At 42.1% G+C, this 16,435-nt stretch overlaps 1 protein-coding gene across 3 annotated transcripts in view; it reads left to right on the top strand.

Moving 5' to 3' along the window:
* The first annotated feature begins 77 nt into the window (after positions 1-77).
* LOC115154705 (progressive ankylosis protein homolog B) overlaps positions 78-16,435 on the top strand; it is a 31,319-nt gene continuing 14,961 nt past the window's right edge. The window contains exons 1-5 of one of the 3 annotated variants that reach the window (XM_029701204.1): positions 78-599; positions 10,555-10,771; positions 11,033-11,151; positions 13,006-13,089; positions 13,279-13,449. In XM_029701204.1, coding sequence (XP_029557064.1) covers positions 504-599; positions 10,555-10,771; positions 11,033-11,151; positions 13,006-13,089; positions 13,279-13,449 — 687 coding nt within the window. In that variant the 5' untranslated portion in view covers positions 78-503. The remainder of the gene's footprint in view (positions 600-10,554; positions 10,772-11,032; positions 11,152-13,005; positions 13,090-13,278; positions 13,450-16,435) is intronic. The other 2 variants (XM_029701193.1, XM_029701214.1) reach the window with 2 other exon arrangements.

Here is a 16,435-nt window from a genome sequence, read left to right as displayed (position 1 = left end):
TCGCTGCACCAGCGATAACATCTGCTAAATATGTGTGTACACGACCAATACAATTTGATTTGTCTACCTATAAGTCATGACGTCAGGAGTAGGTGGAGGAAGTTTAAATTTGGTGCCGACCCACGTGTGTGGTTTGGTTTCAGGCAAGGCGGGGATGGCTTGCTGGAATTCAAAGCTTTCTGGGATTCCCTCATTGTTGTGATACAAGCTGAGGTTCTCGCTGGATTGTCTGCAGCTAGCTGTCATTTTCTCCAACGTTGTCGAGCAATGGAGAAACGCCCATCTGCAATAATTCTTATGACCTTCGCCTCCTCTGCACACCGAAGCGTATTTCTTGGATCCAGCGATGCGGGGAGCGTTCTGACTTTGGTTGTCAGTTGAATTGACATTTATTTAACGAGAAGTGAAGTGCCTACCTACAATCTATTCTACCGATTTAACGTAATATTTTAAATAATCACGACTGAAGCAGATGCCCCTGGTTCTGTCACCCCGGCTATACTATGTTGGAATTTCCATCTCTCATTCCATATTGGCCTCTCATCCGCTTTCTGGTGCCCATGGCTATTACCAATGTAGCCATCGACCTCGGTGAACAGGTAGGTCGGCGGCATCAAATTGTCATGAGACAGCGATATTTGCATAGGATATGTGCTAGTCGGTAGCCAACATTGGGGTTTGAGGCAAGTGACGGATGAACGTCAACAATTAGCTAGATGTCAGGCTTTGTCAAAACACGGTCCTGCTAACTTCTAGCGCTTGTTTGATTTGACTTGAACTAAGCATTCAACATGGTACATAATGTTTTATCTATCCATCAGACCACCACTAGTATTGGCCTACAATTCCAGAATTTGATCAATTCAGAATAGGCGCGTGTATAATTTAAAAGCCGGCAGATGGCGATAATGAGACGGGTCATTTTACCGTCCAAATAAATGATGGAGCCAGCAATACATTCGTATCACTTGTGGACCGGTTCGTACCTGACATATTCTCCATTCAGGCTGCATAGGCGTCGATTTCCTCAACTTTATTGAATGGATAGATGGCGGGAAAAATATGCGTACTTTATGAAACACCTTTTTCCACCACCATGCTAGTGACAAAATGCTAATCCCGGATGTGGTGTATCACGTTCAGCCAATCAGGTTGCAACAGTGTTTTTTCACCCCTAACGCAGCGCAGTATCACATTAGTGGAAACCAAGACTGTTCTCAGGGCGGGTCTGCCGTTTTACCAATTATTGATATAAACTCTGAATTGCAGATGTTATGTATTGGCAAAGATGATGGCTATACTGGCCTAACAATGGGAGTCGTTGTCCACAAAGCGGCACGGCAGGCTGTCTAGCTCCCGCCTATACTTTCTTTGGATTGGTGGATACATCTCATTATTTTAATACTTTTTTGAATACTCGATGAGGGTTGTTGATTTCAACCGCTTGTATTCAATGGAGAAATGCAACGCTACTAGCATCATAACATGAATATGCTTAGCAATCTCCATATAACTCCGATAAGTGTTTTTTCGCAAAGTTACGGGGAAATCACGTGTTCTACTTATATCAGTACTCCTAACAATTTAAGCCTTATGAAACTTAGATTCAATGAAATAAATACCAAATAAGCCATACATTTTTTGGGGGGGACCAAATTCGACACAGCATTGACCTCCATACAATAACGTGCTTGGTGGGTGAGATTTTGTTTGTGTTTTACGTGTTAGGAGCATTAGGTTAAGGTTAGGAAACGGGTTAGCTAAAATAGTCCCAGACATGACGCCAACATTTCTTGCCACAACCAGGTCTGCCCTGAGAGTAGTCTTGGTTTCCACCAATGCGATGCTTCCACAGCAGCAGGCATAAAATAAACATAGCCCATGGTCTGGTAGTTTCAACCTGATTGGTTGAACAGATATACAACATCCAGATTAACTTTAAATCACTCTATGGCGGTGGAAAATTGTTTTTCATAAGGAAAGTAAGCATATTTTCCATTACAAGAACATTCATGTGTCCAGTTTTCTGAGAGTTGGGAGAACATTACTTCCCACAGAACATGGTTGCAATGTTCTCAGAATATAATTGATATTAATGTTATAGTCACGTTTCATGGGAATGTTACATGAACATTTGTGTATAAGAAATCAACTGATTGTCCCAAAGAAGCTTTCTCCCCCTCAAAAAATGGTTTAATTTCACATCGCTCCTTGTGAGGCCCTGATTGGTGAACCACTGATCCATTCAGTGTTTTGTCTGTTGGCAAAGTTAGGGACACACACAGTTCGATTAATCCCGCCCGGGTGCCCGTGTAGGTGTTTTGCTTCGGCTGAAAGTTGAATGCATTCTATTTGGAACCTGGCTGCCTCCCAGGCGTGAGTCGGGTGCCCTGCGAAGTCGGCTCAAAACAAAAGTGACGTAATTAAGCATGTGTAGCAATTACTAGGATTCTGTGTTTTCTCATGCAAAAGGGATTGCTTTTGATAAAAACGCTTTATCTGCCTTCCCAATGAAAACTATACATAAAATTATAAATGCAACTTGCAACAATTTAAACGATTTTACTGAGTTACAGTTCATATAAGGAAATCATTCAACTGGCCTGCACAGAGCCCTGACTGGCCTGCACAGAGCCCTGACTGGCCTGCACAGAGCCCTGACTGGCCTGCTGACTGGCCTGGCCTGCTGACTGGCCTGGCCTGCTGACTGGCCTGGCCTGCTGACTGGCCTGGCCTGTTGACTGGCCTGGCCTGCACAGAGCCCTGACCTCAACCCCATTGAACACCTTTGGGATGAATTGGAACGCCGACTGTGAGCCAGGCCTAATTGTCCAACATCAGTGCCCGCCCTCGCAAATGTTTATGTGGCTGAATGGAAGCAAGTCCCCGTAGCAATGTTCCAACATCTAGTGGAAAGCCTTCCCTGAAGAGTGGAGCTGTTATAGCAGCAAAGGGGGACTAACTCCATAGTAATGCCCATGACTTTGGCCATGTGGTGTATGAAGAAATAAAGCTAGAATCTTAAATGTTCTAGGTGCACTGGTGTTCCTAAATTCAAATTCCAGGTCGCACAGCAAAGTATTTAGGCGCATATGCTAATAAAATGGTCCCACGGTAGAGCCCTGGCGTCAAATAGCCTATATGATTGTTGAGTTGCGACTGTCATTGAAAGTAGAGGCACAGTCAGGCATTAGTGCTGTGAATTACCCAGTGACCTCACAATACGATGTTATCACGATACTTAGGTTCCGTTGCGTTATGTATTGCTATCCAGTATTATATTGAGAATTGATATTGTGATTTTATTTATTGCGATTCGATTTGCCAAACATATTGCTCACCATGTCTGCTGCAGAGGGACGAGCCATGAGAAAAAGGTCGAAATCGAATTGACTCATTGTTTAAAAAGAAAATGGAGAAAAAGCTATGGAGTTTTGGTGCCGGTACAGCAAACTAGCAATTTAAAAAATAAATAAATAGAAAATTTGTCAAAATAATACGATAGTCAAAAATAATGTCACGATATGTAACTATTGATCCTCCATCACTACCAGGCATATTGCAATATTTCTAAACATAATTGCTGGAAAACAGTTTGGAAAGAAAATAGTTATGACTGTAAAGAGAAGACAATGAAAATACTAATATGTCTATTAGTTATCATAATTCTCAGCTAAATTTAGCGAACAGTATAGCCTATCTTATTGGCACCCGTGGAGAGAATTGGCTGAGAGTGTGCAGATTTACTCTTCATCATTGTTGGGTCAGTGCCTGTTGAAAGTTTGATTTTGGACAGCAATTTCCTCCTCCAGATTAGATGATGTCACATTGTATTTGTGTCTCCCCTTCTTGATGTAACAGTTTGTTACATTATTATTCAAAAATGTATTTAATAGTTTTTTTCCCTCAATCAACACAATACCCCATAATGACAAAGCAAAAACATTTATTTTGTATTTTTTTTGCAAATGTATTAAAATAAACTATCACATTTACATAAGTATTCAGACCCTTTACTCCGTTCTTTGTTGAAGCCCCTTTGGCAGCGATTACAGCCTCGAGTCTTCTTGGGTATGACGCTACAATCTTGGCACACCTGTATTTGGGGGGTTTCTCCCCTTTGCAGATCCTCTCAAGCTCTGTCAGGTTGGATGGTGAGCGTTGCTGCACAGGTCTCTCCAGAGATGTTCGATCAGGTTTTAGTCCGGGCTCTCGCTGGGCCACTCAAGGACATTCAGGGACTTGTCCCAAAGCCATTCCTGTATTGTCTTGGCTGTGTGCTTAGGGTCATTGTCCTGTTGGAAGGTGAACCTTCGCCCCGTCTCAGGTCCAGAGCGCTCTGGAGCATGTTTTCATCAAGGATCTCTCTGTACTTTGCTCCGTTCATTTTTCCCTCGATCCTGAGTCCCTGCCATTGAAAAACATCCCCACAACATGATGCTGCCACCACCATACTTCACCGTAGGGATGGTGCTAGGTTTCCTCAGGACGTAACACTTGGCATTCAGGCCAAAGAGTTCAATCTTGTTTCTCATGGTCTGAGAGACCTTCAGGTGCCTTTTGGCAAACTCCAAGCTGACTCGTTCCTTTTACTGAGGAGTGGCTTCCGTCTGGCCACTCTACCATAAAGGCCTGATTGGTGGAGTGCTGCAGAGATGCTTGTCCTTCTGGAAAGTTCTCCTATCTCCACATAGGAGCTCTGTCAGCGTGACCATCGGGTTCTTGGTCACCTCCCTGACCATGGCCCTGCTCTCCCGATTGCTCAGTTTGGCCGGGCAGCCAGCTCTAGGAAGAGTCTTGGTGGTTCCATTTAAGAATGATGGAGGCCACTGTTCTTGGGGACCTTCAATGCTGCAGTCATTTTTTGGTACCCTTCCCCAGATCTGTGCCTCGACACAATCCTGTTTCAGAGCTCTACGGAAAATTCCTTCGACCTCATTGCTTGGTTTTTTTCTCTGACATGCACTGTCAACTGTGGGACCTTATATAGATAGGTGTGTGCCTTTCCAAATCATGCCCAATCAATTGAATTTACCACAGGTGGACTCCAATCATCCTTGAAATGTTTCTACAACTTGATCAATGGAAACAGGATGCACCGGAGCTCAATTTCGAGTCTCATATCAAAGGGTCTGAATACTTATGTAAATACTGTATTTGTTTTTATTTTTTATAAATTGGCCAAAAAATCGAAACAATTTTTTCGCTTTGTCATTATGGGGTACTGTGTGTAGATTGATTACATTTTTTTTATTTAATCCATTTTAGAATTAGGCTGTAACGTAAGAAAATGTGGAAAAGGTTAAGGGGTCTGAGTACTTACGAATGCACTGTATATGCATAAAGAGAAATAGTAATGGTGTCTTTTTGTAGGCACTAACACCTCCATGGTTCATTGGACAAAGCTTATGGGGAAGTTAATGGAATTTCTCTAGTTTTTTTTAATAAACGTCCAAAATAAGGTCTGTGGTTAATAGGCTTAGGAGATGCATTTTGTTCTAGGAGATAATCGGATAATCGGCCAACGCCACTTTTTGTGAATTGAAGTGTTTATGTATTTAAAAAATTTATAAAGGCTTCATAATTCATAAAAGTCATGTTAATTGACTGATATTATCTCATAGAACAATACATATAAGATATCTTAAGTGTCTTAACCTCTGACCTCATTTATGGTGTTTATCCCAAAACCCTCATTCTTTTTCACAAATGGTGATAGCTTAACGAACCAGAGGTAACTCATTTCTGGGTTTTAGGACTTCAAGCTGGCAAGCTCTATTGTGATATCTAGAGCAGTGAATGTGAACTAAAAAGCCCTTGAATTGTAGCAGGGATCTAGGACAGTGAGCAACAGATGTCCACTATAACATGGAAAGAAGAATAGCTTTTTGTTGAATGAGTGGTGACTGATTTTAATTATTAGTAGATGTATTGATCTACTTGTGCATCTTTGTGGCTTCTGAAAAGGCCATAATGCACACAGAACTAAAGCCCAGTTCAGTGGAGATCTTATGAATATCATAGCCCCACACCAGTGACCCACAGCAGTCCCAGTCATATGACAGCTGATAGGCCTACTCATACTATCTGGTGTTGTTGCCTAGTCCTAGTGGACAGTAGGAGTCCAAGCGTTCGTCTCGGAAGAGGTTAGGATTATGCATACGTAATGGCCGTGTGAGCAGCTGTAAATAGTACCCAGCTCCCTTCTATGGAAAGTGGCAGCTGTGGACGCTCTCTGGAGGCATAGCTAAGTGGAAATAATGTCTAATTCGCCTGAATGACTAATTCAGTTGTTCAGGATCACGACAGGGTATAAAGTGTTTTTAGCATAGAAATAGAATGAGTTGAATGGGCTTGGAGTTTGGAACCTGACTGGTAAACTCCTGGGTACACTCGCAATGACTGCCTGGTAATGTAGAATGTTAATTCAAATGATGCTACCTTAAGTTGCTCATGGAATGTATTTTTTGTATTGTCAGTTAAGTTCATTAAACTAATCACGGAACAGATTGATAGGTACACATCCTGCTTTAACATCCTGCTTTGCTAGTATGGGTACATTTGCAAATTCTGCCAGTCCACCCATTATGCCATCATTAACTTGAATGGGGACACCCGTTCTATTCTTTATATTTCTGTGGGTTTTTACATATTTCCACACACATCCATTATGTATAGGCACATGTATATTGTCTCTTATGCAGATTTTGTTACAATATTTAAGAAATTGAACTGGTAAAGGTTAATTTTTCTATACATAGTTCTCAGCAAAAAAAATAAACATCTCACTGTCAACTGCATTTATTTTCAGCAAACTTAGCATGGGTCAATATTTGTATGAACATAAGATTCAACAACTGAGACATAAACTGAACAAGTTCCACAGACGTGACTAACAGAAGTGGAATAATGTGTCGACTGAACAAAGGGGGGGGGGTCAAAATCAAAAGTTAGTCAGTATCTGGTGTGGCCACCAGCTGCATTAAATACTGCAGTGCATCTCCTCATGGACTGCACCAGATTTGCCAGTTCTTGCTGTGAGATGTTACCCCATTCTTCCACCAAGGCACCTGCAAGTTCCCGGACATTTCTGGGGGGAATGGCCCTAGCCCTCACCCTCCGATCCAACATGTCCCAGAAGTGCTCAATGGGATTGAGATCCGGGCTCTTCGCTGGCCATGTCAATCACGCACAGGACAATCACGCACAGAACGAGCAGTATGGCTGGTGGCATTGTCATGCTGGAGGGTCATGTCAGGATGAGCCTGCAGGAAGAGTACCACATGAGGGAGGATGTCTTCCCTATAACGCACAGCGTTAAGATTGCCTGCAATGACAACAAACTGAGTCCGATGATGCTGTGACACACCGCCCCAGATTGATGGATTCTCCACCTCATAATCGATCCCGCTCCAGAGTACAGGCCTCGGTGTAACGCTCATTCCTTCGACGATAAACGCGAATCCGACCATCACCCCTGGTGAGACAAAACCATGCTCTTCACTGACGAGTCATTTTTGTCAGTCCTGTCTGGTCCAGCAACGGTGGGTTTGCCCATAGGCGACATTGTCGCCGGTGATGTCTGGTGAGGACCTGCCTTACAACAGGCCTACAAACCCTCAGTCCAGCCTCTCTCAGCCTATTGCGGACAGTCTGAGCACTGATGGAGGGATTGTGCGTTCCTGGTGTAACTCGGGCAGTTGTTGCCATCCTGTACCTGTCCCGCAGGTGTGATGTTCGGATGTACCGATCCTGTGCAGGCGTTGTTACACGTGGTCTGCCACTGCAAGGACGATCGGCTGTCCGTCCTGTCTCCCTGTAGCGCTGTCTTAGGCGTCTCACAGTACGGACATTGCAATTTATTGCCCTGGCCACATCTGAAGTCCTCATGCCTCCTTGCAGCATGCCTAAGGCACGTTCACGCAGATGAGCAGGGACCCTGGGCATCTTTCTTTTGGTGTTTTTCAGAGTCAGTAGAAAGGCCTCTTTCGTGTCCTAAGTTTTCAGAACTGTGACCTTAATTGCCTACCGTCTGTAAGCTGTTAGTGTCTTAACAACCGTTCCACAGGTGCATGTTCATTTATTGTTTTTATGGTTCATTGAACAAGTATGGGAAACAGTGTTTAAACCCTTCACAGATCTTCTTTGTAAAGTTATTTGGAGTTTTACAAATTATCTTTGAAAGACAGGGTCCTGAAAAAGGTGTGTGTGTGTGTGTGTGTGTGTGTGTGTGCCAGTCAAAAGTTTGGACACCTCATTCCAGGGTTTTTCTTTATTTTGACTATTTTCTACATTGTAGAATAATAGTCAAGACAACAAAACTATGAAATAACACACATGGACTCATGTAGTAACCAGAAAACTGTTAAATAAATCAAAATACATTTTCTATTTGAGATTCTTCAAAGTAGCCACCCTTTGCCTTGATGACAGCTTTGCACACTTGTCATTTTAGAGGGCTTTTATTGTCCCCAGGACAAGGTGCACTTGTATAATGATCATGTTTAGTCAGCTTCTTGATATGCCACCTGTCAGGTTTATGGATTATCTTGGCCAAGGAGAAATGCTCACTAACAGGGATGTTAACAATTTGTGCAGAACATTTGAGAGGATTAAGCTTTTTGTGCTTATGAAACATTTCTGCGATCTTTTATTTCAGCTCATGGAGCATGGGACCAACACTTTGTGTTTCGTCTTGTATTTTTGTTCAGTGTAGGACAGTAAAAAATGTTTTGGTGGTACCCGTGGTACACTGTCTGATATACCATGGGATTCAACCAACCAGAATTCAGGTCACAAACCACCCAGTTTATAATTAAACAACAAGGCTTGAGTGCGTGTGGTATATGGCCGATATACCACGGCTAAGGGCTGTTCTTAGACTAGGCCCAATGCGGAGGGCCTGGATACAGCCCTTAGCCGTGGTATATTGGCCATATATCACAAACCCTCGAGGTGCCTTATTGCTTTTATAAACTGGTTACTAACGTAATTGGAGCAGTAAAAATACATGTTTTGCCATACCCACTGTATATGGTTTGATATTCCACAGATGACAGCCAATCAGCATTCAGGGCTCGAACCACCCAGTTTATAATTGTAAATAAACAGTAAATAAACTGATAACTGATCAATCAGACAGGAGAGTCTGAGTGGTTAAACTTGGACAGAGGATCTCAATCTCTGTGCAAGAAACACTTGGACGGACTTAAAAAAACAAATGTTTGGCTATTTTCTGGCAGTTGTGCCAGATGTTAAGATTACAAATGTTATAAATGTCTCATTTGCTAGATTGACTTATTTCTTTCAATAGGCATAGGCTACTGACTAAAATCTGGGTTTAGAATTGCAATTCAACTTTGCCATGGTTTTCTGAGCAAGATGCAGGTCTTCTATATCGCAACGTCTAATTTCAGGGAAAAGTCCACAATGAAACTAACATTAAGTTTGGAGAATGATACATTTATGATAGAGCTGTGACCATGATCACAATTGAGAACTTCGAATTGAATTAACTAAACATGGCCCTTAATAATGACATAATAACACATGGCTATAACAAACTGAAGTTATAGGGTATTTATTAAATCCGTTTGCCAGCTCCAGCCAGATAGGGAACACAAGTGGCACATTGATTTGCATTGACTCCTGTGATATCTCCATTTCAACATATATTTATTGTATCAAATGGTAGGCTATAGTAGCCTACAATGGCATTGAAATTAATAGCCTACCACTCGGGCAGCCCTTGTTTCATGACGTTTTCTCAAAAGAAAAGTCAACGTTTGAATACAGTTTACTTTTGTGGTTCGTCTCTGTCGCCTCAGGCCTTTGGCTCTTAATCTGAATCTCTCACCCAGCTCGCTACCTCTTCATTGTCACTGTTGAATGCCGTTCTCGGATCCCTCCTTTCCTCAGCCCATGCCACGACAGACAATAGCAACACCAGTAGAGCCTCAGCACCACTCATTCTGAAAGGACACCTCTTCAGAAATGATCTATGATGCTCAGATTACCAATGGTTAACTAGGGAGCTAGGATATATCAGGTAGCTAACCATTTACAGTCACAGCAGTTCGTTAATAGGTCAATAAACACTAACGTAGTCACAACAATATTATAATCTTAAATAGAAAAGGAGAAATGTCACTATCTTGGCGTTTAAGAGGCATTAATATGTAGGAAAATATATAGGCTGCATCACATCTGGCTGTGATTGGGAGTCCCATAGGGAGGCGCACAATTGGCCCAGCGTTGTCCGGGTTTGGCCGGGTTAGGTCATCATTGTTAATACGAATTTGTTCTTAACTGACTTGCCTAGTTAAATAAAAAGTATCTATTAATAGATGCATTAACAGTTTATCCTGAGTTTAACTCAATTGACCGAAGTTACCTCGCTAACTCCTCAAACCTGACTTGTAGTATACCCCTCAGGCTAGTGCATACTGGTATGAATAATGGTTGTATGATGCTGAACCTTAGGGCTAATACGTTCTCACTCTTTCCCATCCATTCCCTTGGCCTTTTGGTCCTTGGCCTTTTGGTCCTTGGCAGGCTCTAAACCGGGGTTTAGCAGGCTTTAAAGAGGATGCGGTTCAGATGCTTGCCAGCTATGGGCTGGCCTATTCCCTAATGAAGTTCTTTACTGGGCCCATGAGTGACTTCAAGAACGTGGGCCTGGTGTTTGTCAACAGCAAGAGGGACCGGGGCAAGGCTGTGCTGTGCATGGCGGTAGCAGGCACTACGGCATTCATCATTCATGTTCTCATAGGTGAGGATTAAACATGGTTGTTTTGTCCCAAACCATGACATTTAATAGTAACTAACTACTAGTATTTATTTTTATTCATTCCAAGTGATTTGAAATCCAGTGATATGTCAGTTGTAAACTGCTTTAAGTTCAGGTTATTTAAAAAAAAAAATTAATTAAGAGGCCAACCCACTAGTGTTTTATCATCTCAAAAGTTTCAAATTGACTTAGTGGTGTCATCTCCTCAGTCCTTATAGTATTCTGTTTCTCTCCCCTCTCTAGCCCAGACAGACCTAGGTTACTACATTATCAATAAGCTGCATCATGTGGATGACTCCGTGGGCAACAAGACCAGGAGGGCTTTCCTCTACCTGGCAACTTTCCCACTGCTGGACGCCATGGTGAGTACTGAGTAGAGTATATGGCTTGATTCAAGGCTGCGTCCCAAATGGCACCCTATTCACTATATAGTGTATTAGGTATTCAGACACCTTCCCTTTTTCCACATTTTGTTACGTTACAGCCGTATTCTAAAATTGATTAAATAAATATTTTTCCTCATCAATCTACACACAATACCCCATAATGACCCCCCCAAAAACGAATACCTTATTTACAGAAGTATTCAGACCCTTTGCTATGAGACTCGAAATTGAGCTCGGGTGCATCCTGTTTCCATTGATCATTGATTGGACATGATTTGGAAAGGCACACACCTGTCTATATAAGGTCGCACAGTTGACAGTGGATGCCAAAGCAAAAACCAAGCCATGAGGTCAAAGGAATTGTCCGTAGAGCATCGAGACTGGATTGTGTCGAGGCACAGATCTGGAGAAGGGTACCGAAAAATGTCTGCAGCATTGAAGGTCCCCAAGAACAGTAGCCTCATCATTCTTAAATGGAAGAAGTTTGGAACCACCAAGACTCTTCCTGGAGCTGGCCGCCCGGCTAAACTGAGCAATCAGGGAGAAGGGCCTTGGTCAGGGAGGTGACCCGATGGTCACTCGGACATAGCTCTAGAGTTCCTCTGTGGAGATGGGAGAACCTTCCAGAAGGACAACCATCTCTGCAGCACTCCACCAATCAGGCCTTTATGGTAGTGTGGCCAGACGGAAGCCACGCCTCAGTAAAAGGCACATGACAGCCCACTTGGAGTTTTCCAAAAGGCACCTAAAGGACTCAGACCATGAGAAACAAGATTCTCTGGTCTGATGAAACCAGGATTGAACTCTTTGGCCTGAATGCCAAGTATCACGCCAGGAGAAAACCTGGCACCATCCCTACAGTGAAGCATGGTGGTGGCAGCATCATGCTGTGGGGATGTTTTTTAGTGGCAGGGACTGGGAGACTAGTCAGGATCAAGGGACAGATGAACGGAGAAAAGTACAGAGAGATCCTTGATGAAAACCTGCTCAGGACCTCAGACTAGGGCGAAGGTTCACCATCCAACAGGACAACAACGCCAAGCACACAGCCCAGACAATGCAGGAGTGGCTTCGGGACAAGTCTCTGAATGTCCTTGAGTGGCCCAGCCAGAGCCCGGACTTGAACCCAATCGAACGTCTCTGGAGGGACCTGAAAGTAGCTGTGCAGCGACGTTCCCCATCCAACCTGACAGAGCTTGAGAGGATCTGCAGAGAAGAATGGGAGGAACTCCCCAAATACAGGTGTGCCAAGCTTGCAGTTTCATTCCCAAGAAGACTTGAGGCTGTAATCTCTGCCCAAGGTCCTTCTACAAAGTACTGAGTAAAGGGTCTGAATAGATGTGAGATTTTCTATTTTTGCTTTGTCATTATGGGGGTATTGTGTGATGAGTGGGGAAAAAACAATTTAATCCATTTTAGAAGAAGGCTGAAACTGTGGGAAAAGTGAAGGGGTCTGAATACTTTCCAAATGCACTGTAGTGCACTACTTTGAACCAGATCCCTATGGGCCATGTTCAAAAGTAGTGCGTTATGTAGGGAATAGGGTGCCATTTAGGAAGCAGACCAGCTATTTCATGAACAAAGCATGGCTAATCATGGCAGAAAGAAGCTTAAAAACACCTCAAATGTATGTATGTATGTATAATCGCCTTGACATCATGCTGATCTTAAAACGTACGCACTCCTGTCCCTGTATTTCAACTACCGCATATCGACACATTTCAATGTGAGCCTTTGGGTTGCTTTTATTTTTACAGAAATTAACTTGGTGTGCTAAAATTATTGGGTGGAGAAGCAACAATTGTCTCCTTGTTAATTTATTTTTTCTAGTGTTGGATACATGCTGGAATCCTCCTCAAGCACAAATACAGTGTCATTGTAGGCTTTGCCTCCATCTCTGATGTCATCACCCAGGTACTCAACAGATTGCTTCATTGTTGTTCACTAATCCCCATTACAGTGAAGATGGGTCCTTGTAGCCAAAACAAAAATGCAATTCCCCTCAAAAGTGGACTTGGCAGTATGCCCTGCTCTGATAGGTTGTGAGTGTGATGTGGTCCTAAGGGAGTGTTTCTGACTGTGCCCCCCCCCTCTCTGTGGCAGATTGTGTTTGTGTCCGTCCTGCTGCGTAGTAACCTGCCGTGTGTGGAGCCCCTTCTCATCCCCATCCTCGCCCTGTACATGGGAGCCCTGGTGCGCTTTGTCATCTTGGGCCTGGGCTACTACTACAACATTCACGACAACATCCCAGACTCCAGTGGAGTTGACGTGGGGGTACGCTGTTTCCTTCGTCACCCAACTGGGACCTTTTTTAAGAGTTCAACGTGTTGTTTATTTAACACTATAACCGCTGGGCCTTTCAGGTGATGAGTGGTGGTTCACAAACTGGGTCGCAGCCGAGACGTTTGTGGTGCATTGCATGAAAATACATTTCAGGGAATGGGAAAGAAATGCTTTCAGTGTAAACTTAATGACTAAAACCAAATAGAATGTTTGTAGAAAAAATACTGCACCTGTATATTTTTTTAATAATAGCCTATAATCTTTTAGAACTTATAATGAGCAAAATAAAAGCTAGTCAATCAGGGGTCCATTTGATTTTGCTATGTTTGAGCATAAGAACACCACATTTTCCATGTCAAAATGCGTAGAATTGCAGGAAATTAGCTTAGAAACTGCTAAATTGGTGGCCGTGGCTCAGTCTTCGTCAGAAAATCTTAGAGACCCTCTTGGCCGCAGAGACAAAATGTTGTTTTAAAGCTTAATTCCCTGCAATTGTACACATTTTGCCATGGGGCAGGGAGACATTTAAAAACATTTTAAAGCTAGTTTCCTATAATTCTACACATTGTCATGGGACTGAGAAAAAGTGGTGGTTTAAAAGCGAATTTCCTGCAATTCTACACATTTTACCATGTGGCTGAGAGAAAATGTGCAATTTTAAAGCACATTTTCTGCAATTCTACAAACTTTACCATGGTTTATGCCGTGTTCTTAAGCTATCTGATTGACTCAAACATTATGCATAATCAATTGGGGCCCCATGCCGGGAAATGTTTTTAATTTCAGATTCTCTCCGACTGTCTAGTTTTTATTTTATATACAGCTCCATTATCTTTTCTACATACTTAATATCTGTTTTTTAACTGAAAACTTTTTACCATCCCGAAAACAAATAATGTTTTACTAATTAAAATAAGTGAAAAAAACATTTGAGTGGCGGCAATGATTTAGGCCAGGTGTGTCAAACACATTCCATGGAGGACCTATTGTCAGATTTGTCATTTCAATTAAGCCATAAACAAACCTTACTAACTAGTGACCTTAATTCATCCAAATACAAGGGAGGAGAGAACCTGCAGCCTCTCGGCCTTCTGTGGGATGAGTTTGACAACTGTGGTTTAGGGGAAAGACTGCATCAATATTCTAACAGTCAAATAAATTAATTCCATATATGCTATCGGAAGAATAATCACCTGGGTGTGTTTATGAAAGTCTTAGGTAACATTAGTATACGAAAAAAACGTATTTCAAATAACATAATAGCATTTCATTAGTTTGTTACTGTAGGCTATATGTGGAAACCATTAAAACCACCACAGTAATTTCGTTTTGGCAGGTCTTAAACATTATGGTAATAAGAAAATGTATTTCAAGTTGTATTACGTTAGTACTTAGTAGCCTGAGCAGTGATCCCACGAGTGGTGGTGTGGTTATTCTTGGAAAAAGTGACATTTTGAAATAGAGCTCACCTCTTGAATTTTTTTTGTTATTTGACAAAGGTCAGTGTCTTAGAAACTGCAGAATCTGCTGTTTTCTGAAACTATATAGAAATCAAAATGTCTTACCTACATGTGAATCTGGAGGAGGATTTGAAAAAGTGGTGCCCCTTTCCCTGCTTCTGTCAATGACGTGCTGCACCCATCTCTTCATGTCCAATTGGACAATTAAGTGATAAAACCCGAGAAGCCGGTGTTGGAGGATATATTGGCACGGGTGTTTTTCGTGCCAATATCCTCTAAACACCAGCTTCGAGGGCATTATTACTTTTAATAATATGGACGGGAGTCAGTCATTTGTTCTAAATGTTCCGTTGCCAGTTTTTATCCCTTGCTTGCTAAGCTAGCCAATTTTGACTTACACAATCATGTCAAACAGTGCAACAAGAATAACAGCAAAGTAGCTGTATTTGCATTTGTTTAAGCTGTTTTCTAGTGTTTTTTTGGGGGGATACATCCATAACAATGAGCTAATTGTGTGATTTTTGCCTGGTGTAGAACATTTGTTCTCGCACCAGGCCACTGTTCAGAAGAGCTAGCCATCTACACTGCTAACACAATCACTTCAAACTGAAGCTGAAAGCATTTCGTGTTTTTCTATTGACATTTATTTCTATATATCCATACAAATTATGCTGATTCATGATTTCGACTAGCTGAGAAAAGCTGCCAGCCTGTCTGTCTCGTCCTGACTCCTGACAGGTTCATTACCATAGGACAGCTGGAGATCACATTTCAATATTGAAACAATGTTGCAAATGTAGGAGAGACAGACAGCAAAGTTATTACAAATCTCTGCTGTTGACAACCAAAATGCTAGTCTTAAAGAAATGGGACATAATGTTTAGTTGCTTTTTAAACTGTATATCTAGACTATAAATTGCCTCGCTGAGCTGAGACTGGATTGCGCAGTCAGATGAAACAGTAAATGAGCATTTCAACGTCATAGATTTAGCCGGTGATTTAGCCGGTGGTTTTAACCAATCAGTATCCAGGATTAAACCCACTTGTTGTATAATTAAGCAATAAGACATGAGGGGGTGTGGTATATGGCCAATATACCACGGCTAAGGGTTGTTCTTAGGCATCGTGATGTACCTGGACATAGCCCTATACCGAAAACCCCCAAGGTGCCTTATTGCTATTATAAACTGGTTATCAACGTAATTAGAGCAATAAAAATACAAGTTTTGTCATACCCGTGGTATACGGTCTGGTATACCACAGCTATCAGCCAATCAGCATTCAGGGCTCTAACCACCCAATTTATAATTGATAATATTGTCACCCATCAGACTTTTTTGGTTACTACATGATTCCATGTGTTATTTCATAGTTTTGATGTATTCACTATTATTCTATATTGTAGAAAATAAAGAAAAACACTTGAATGCGTAGGTGTGTCCAAACTTTTGACTGGGACTATATATGTAGGAAAAGTCAAGTAAGGAGCAGGATGTTGCTTTTTTTGGGTGGTTTAT

The sequence above is a fragment of the Salmo trutta genome, chromosome 2 (assembly GCF_901001165.1).
Source record: "Salmo trutta chromosome 2, fSalTru1.1, whole genome shotgun sequence".
NCBI classification, from domain to species: Eukaryota; Metazoa; Chordata; class Actinopteri; order Salmoniformes; family Salmonidae; genus Salmo; species Salmo trutta.
This window is presented reverse-complemented; position numbering and strand designations above follow the sequence as displayed.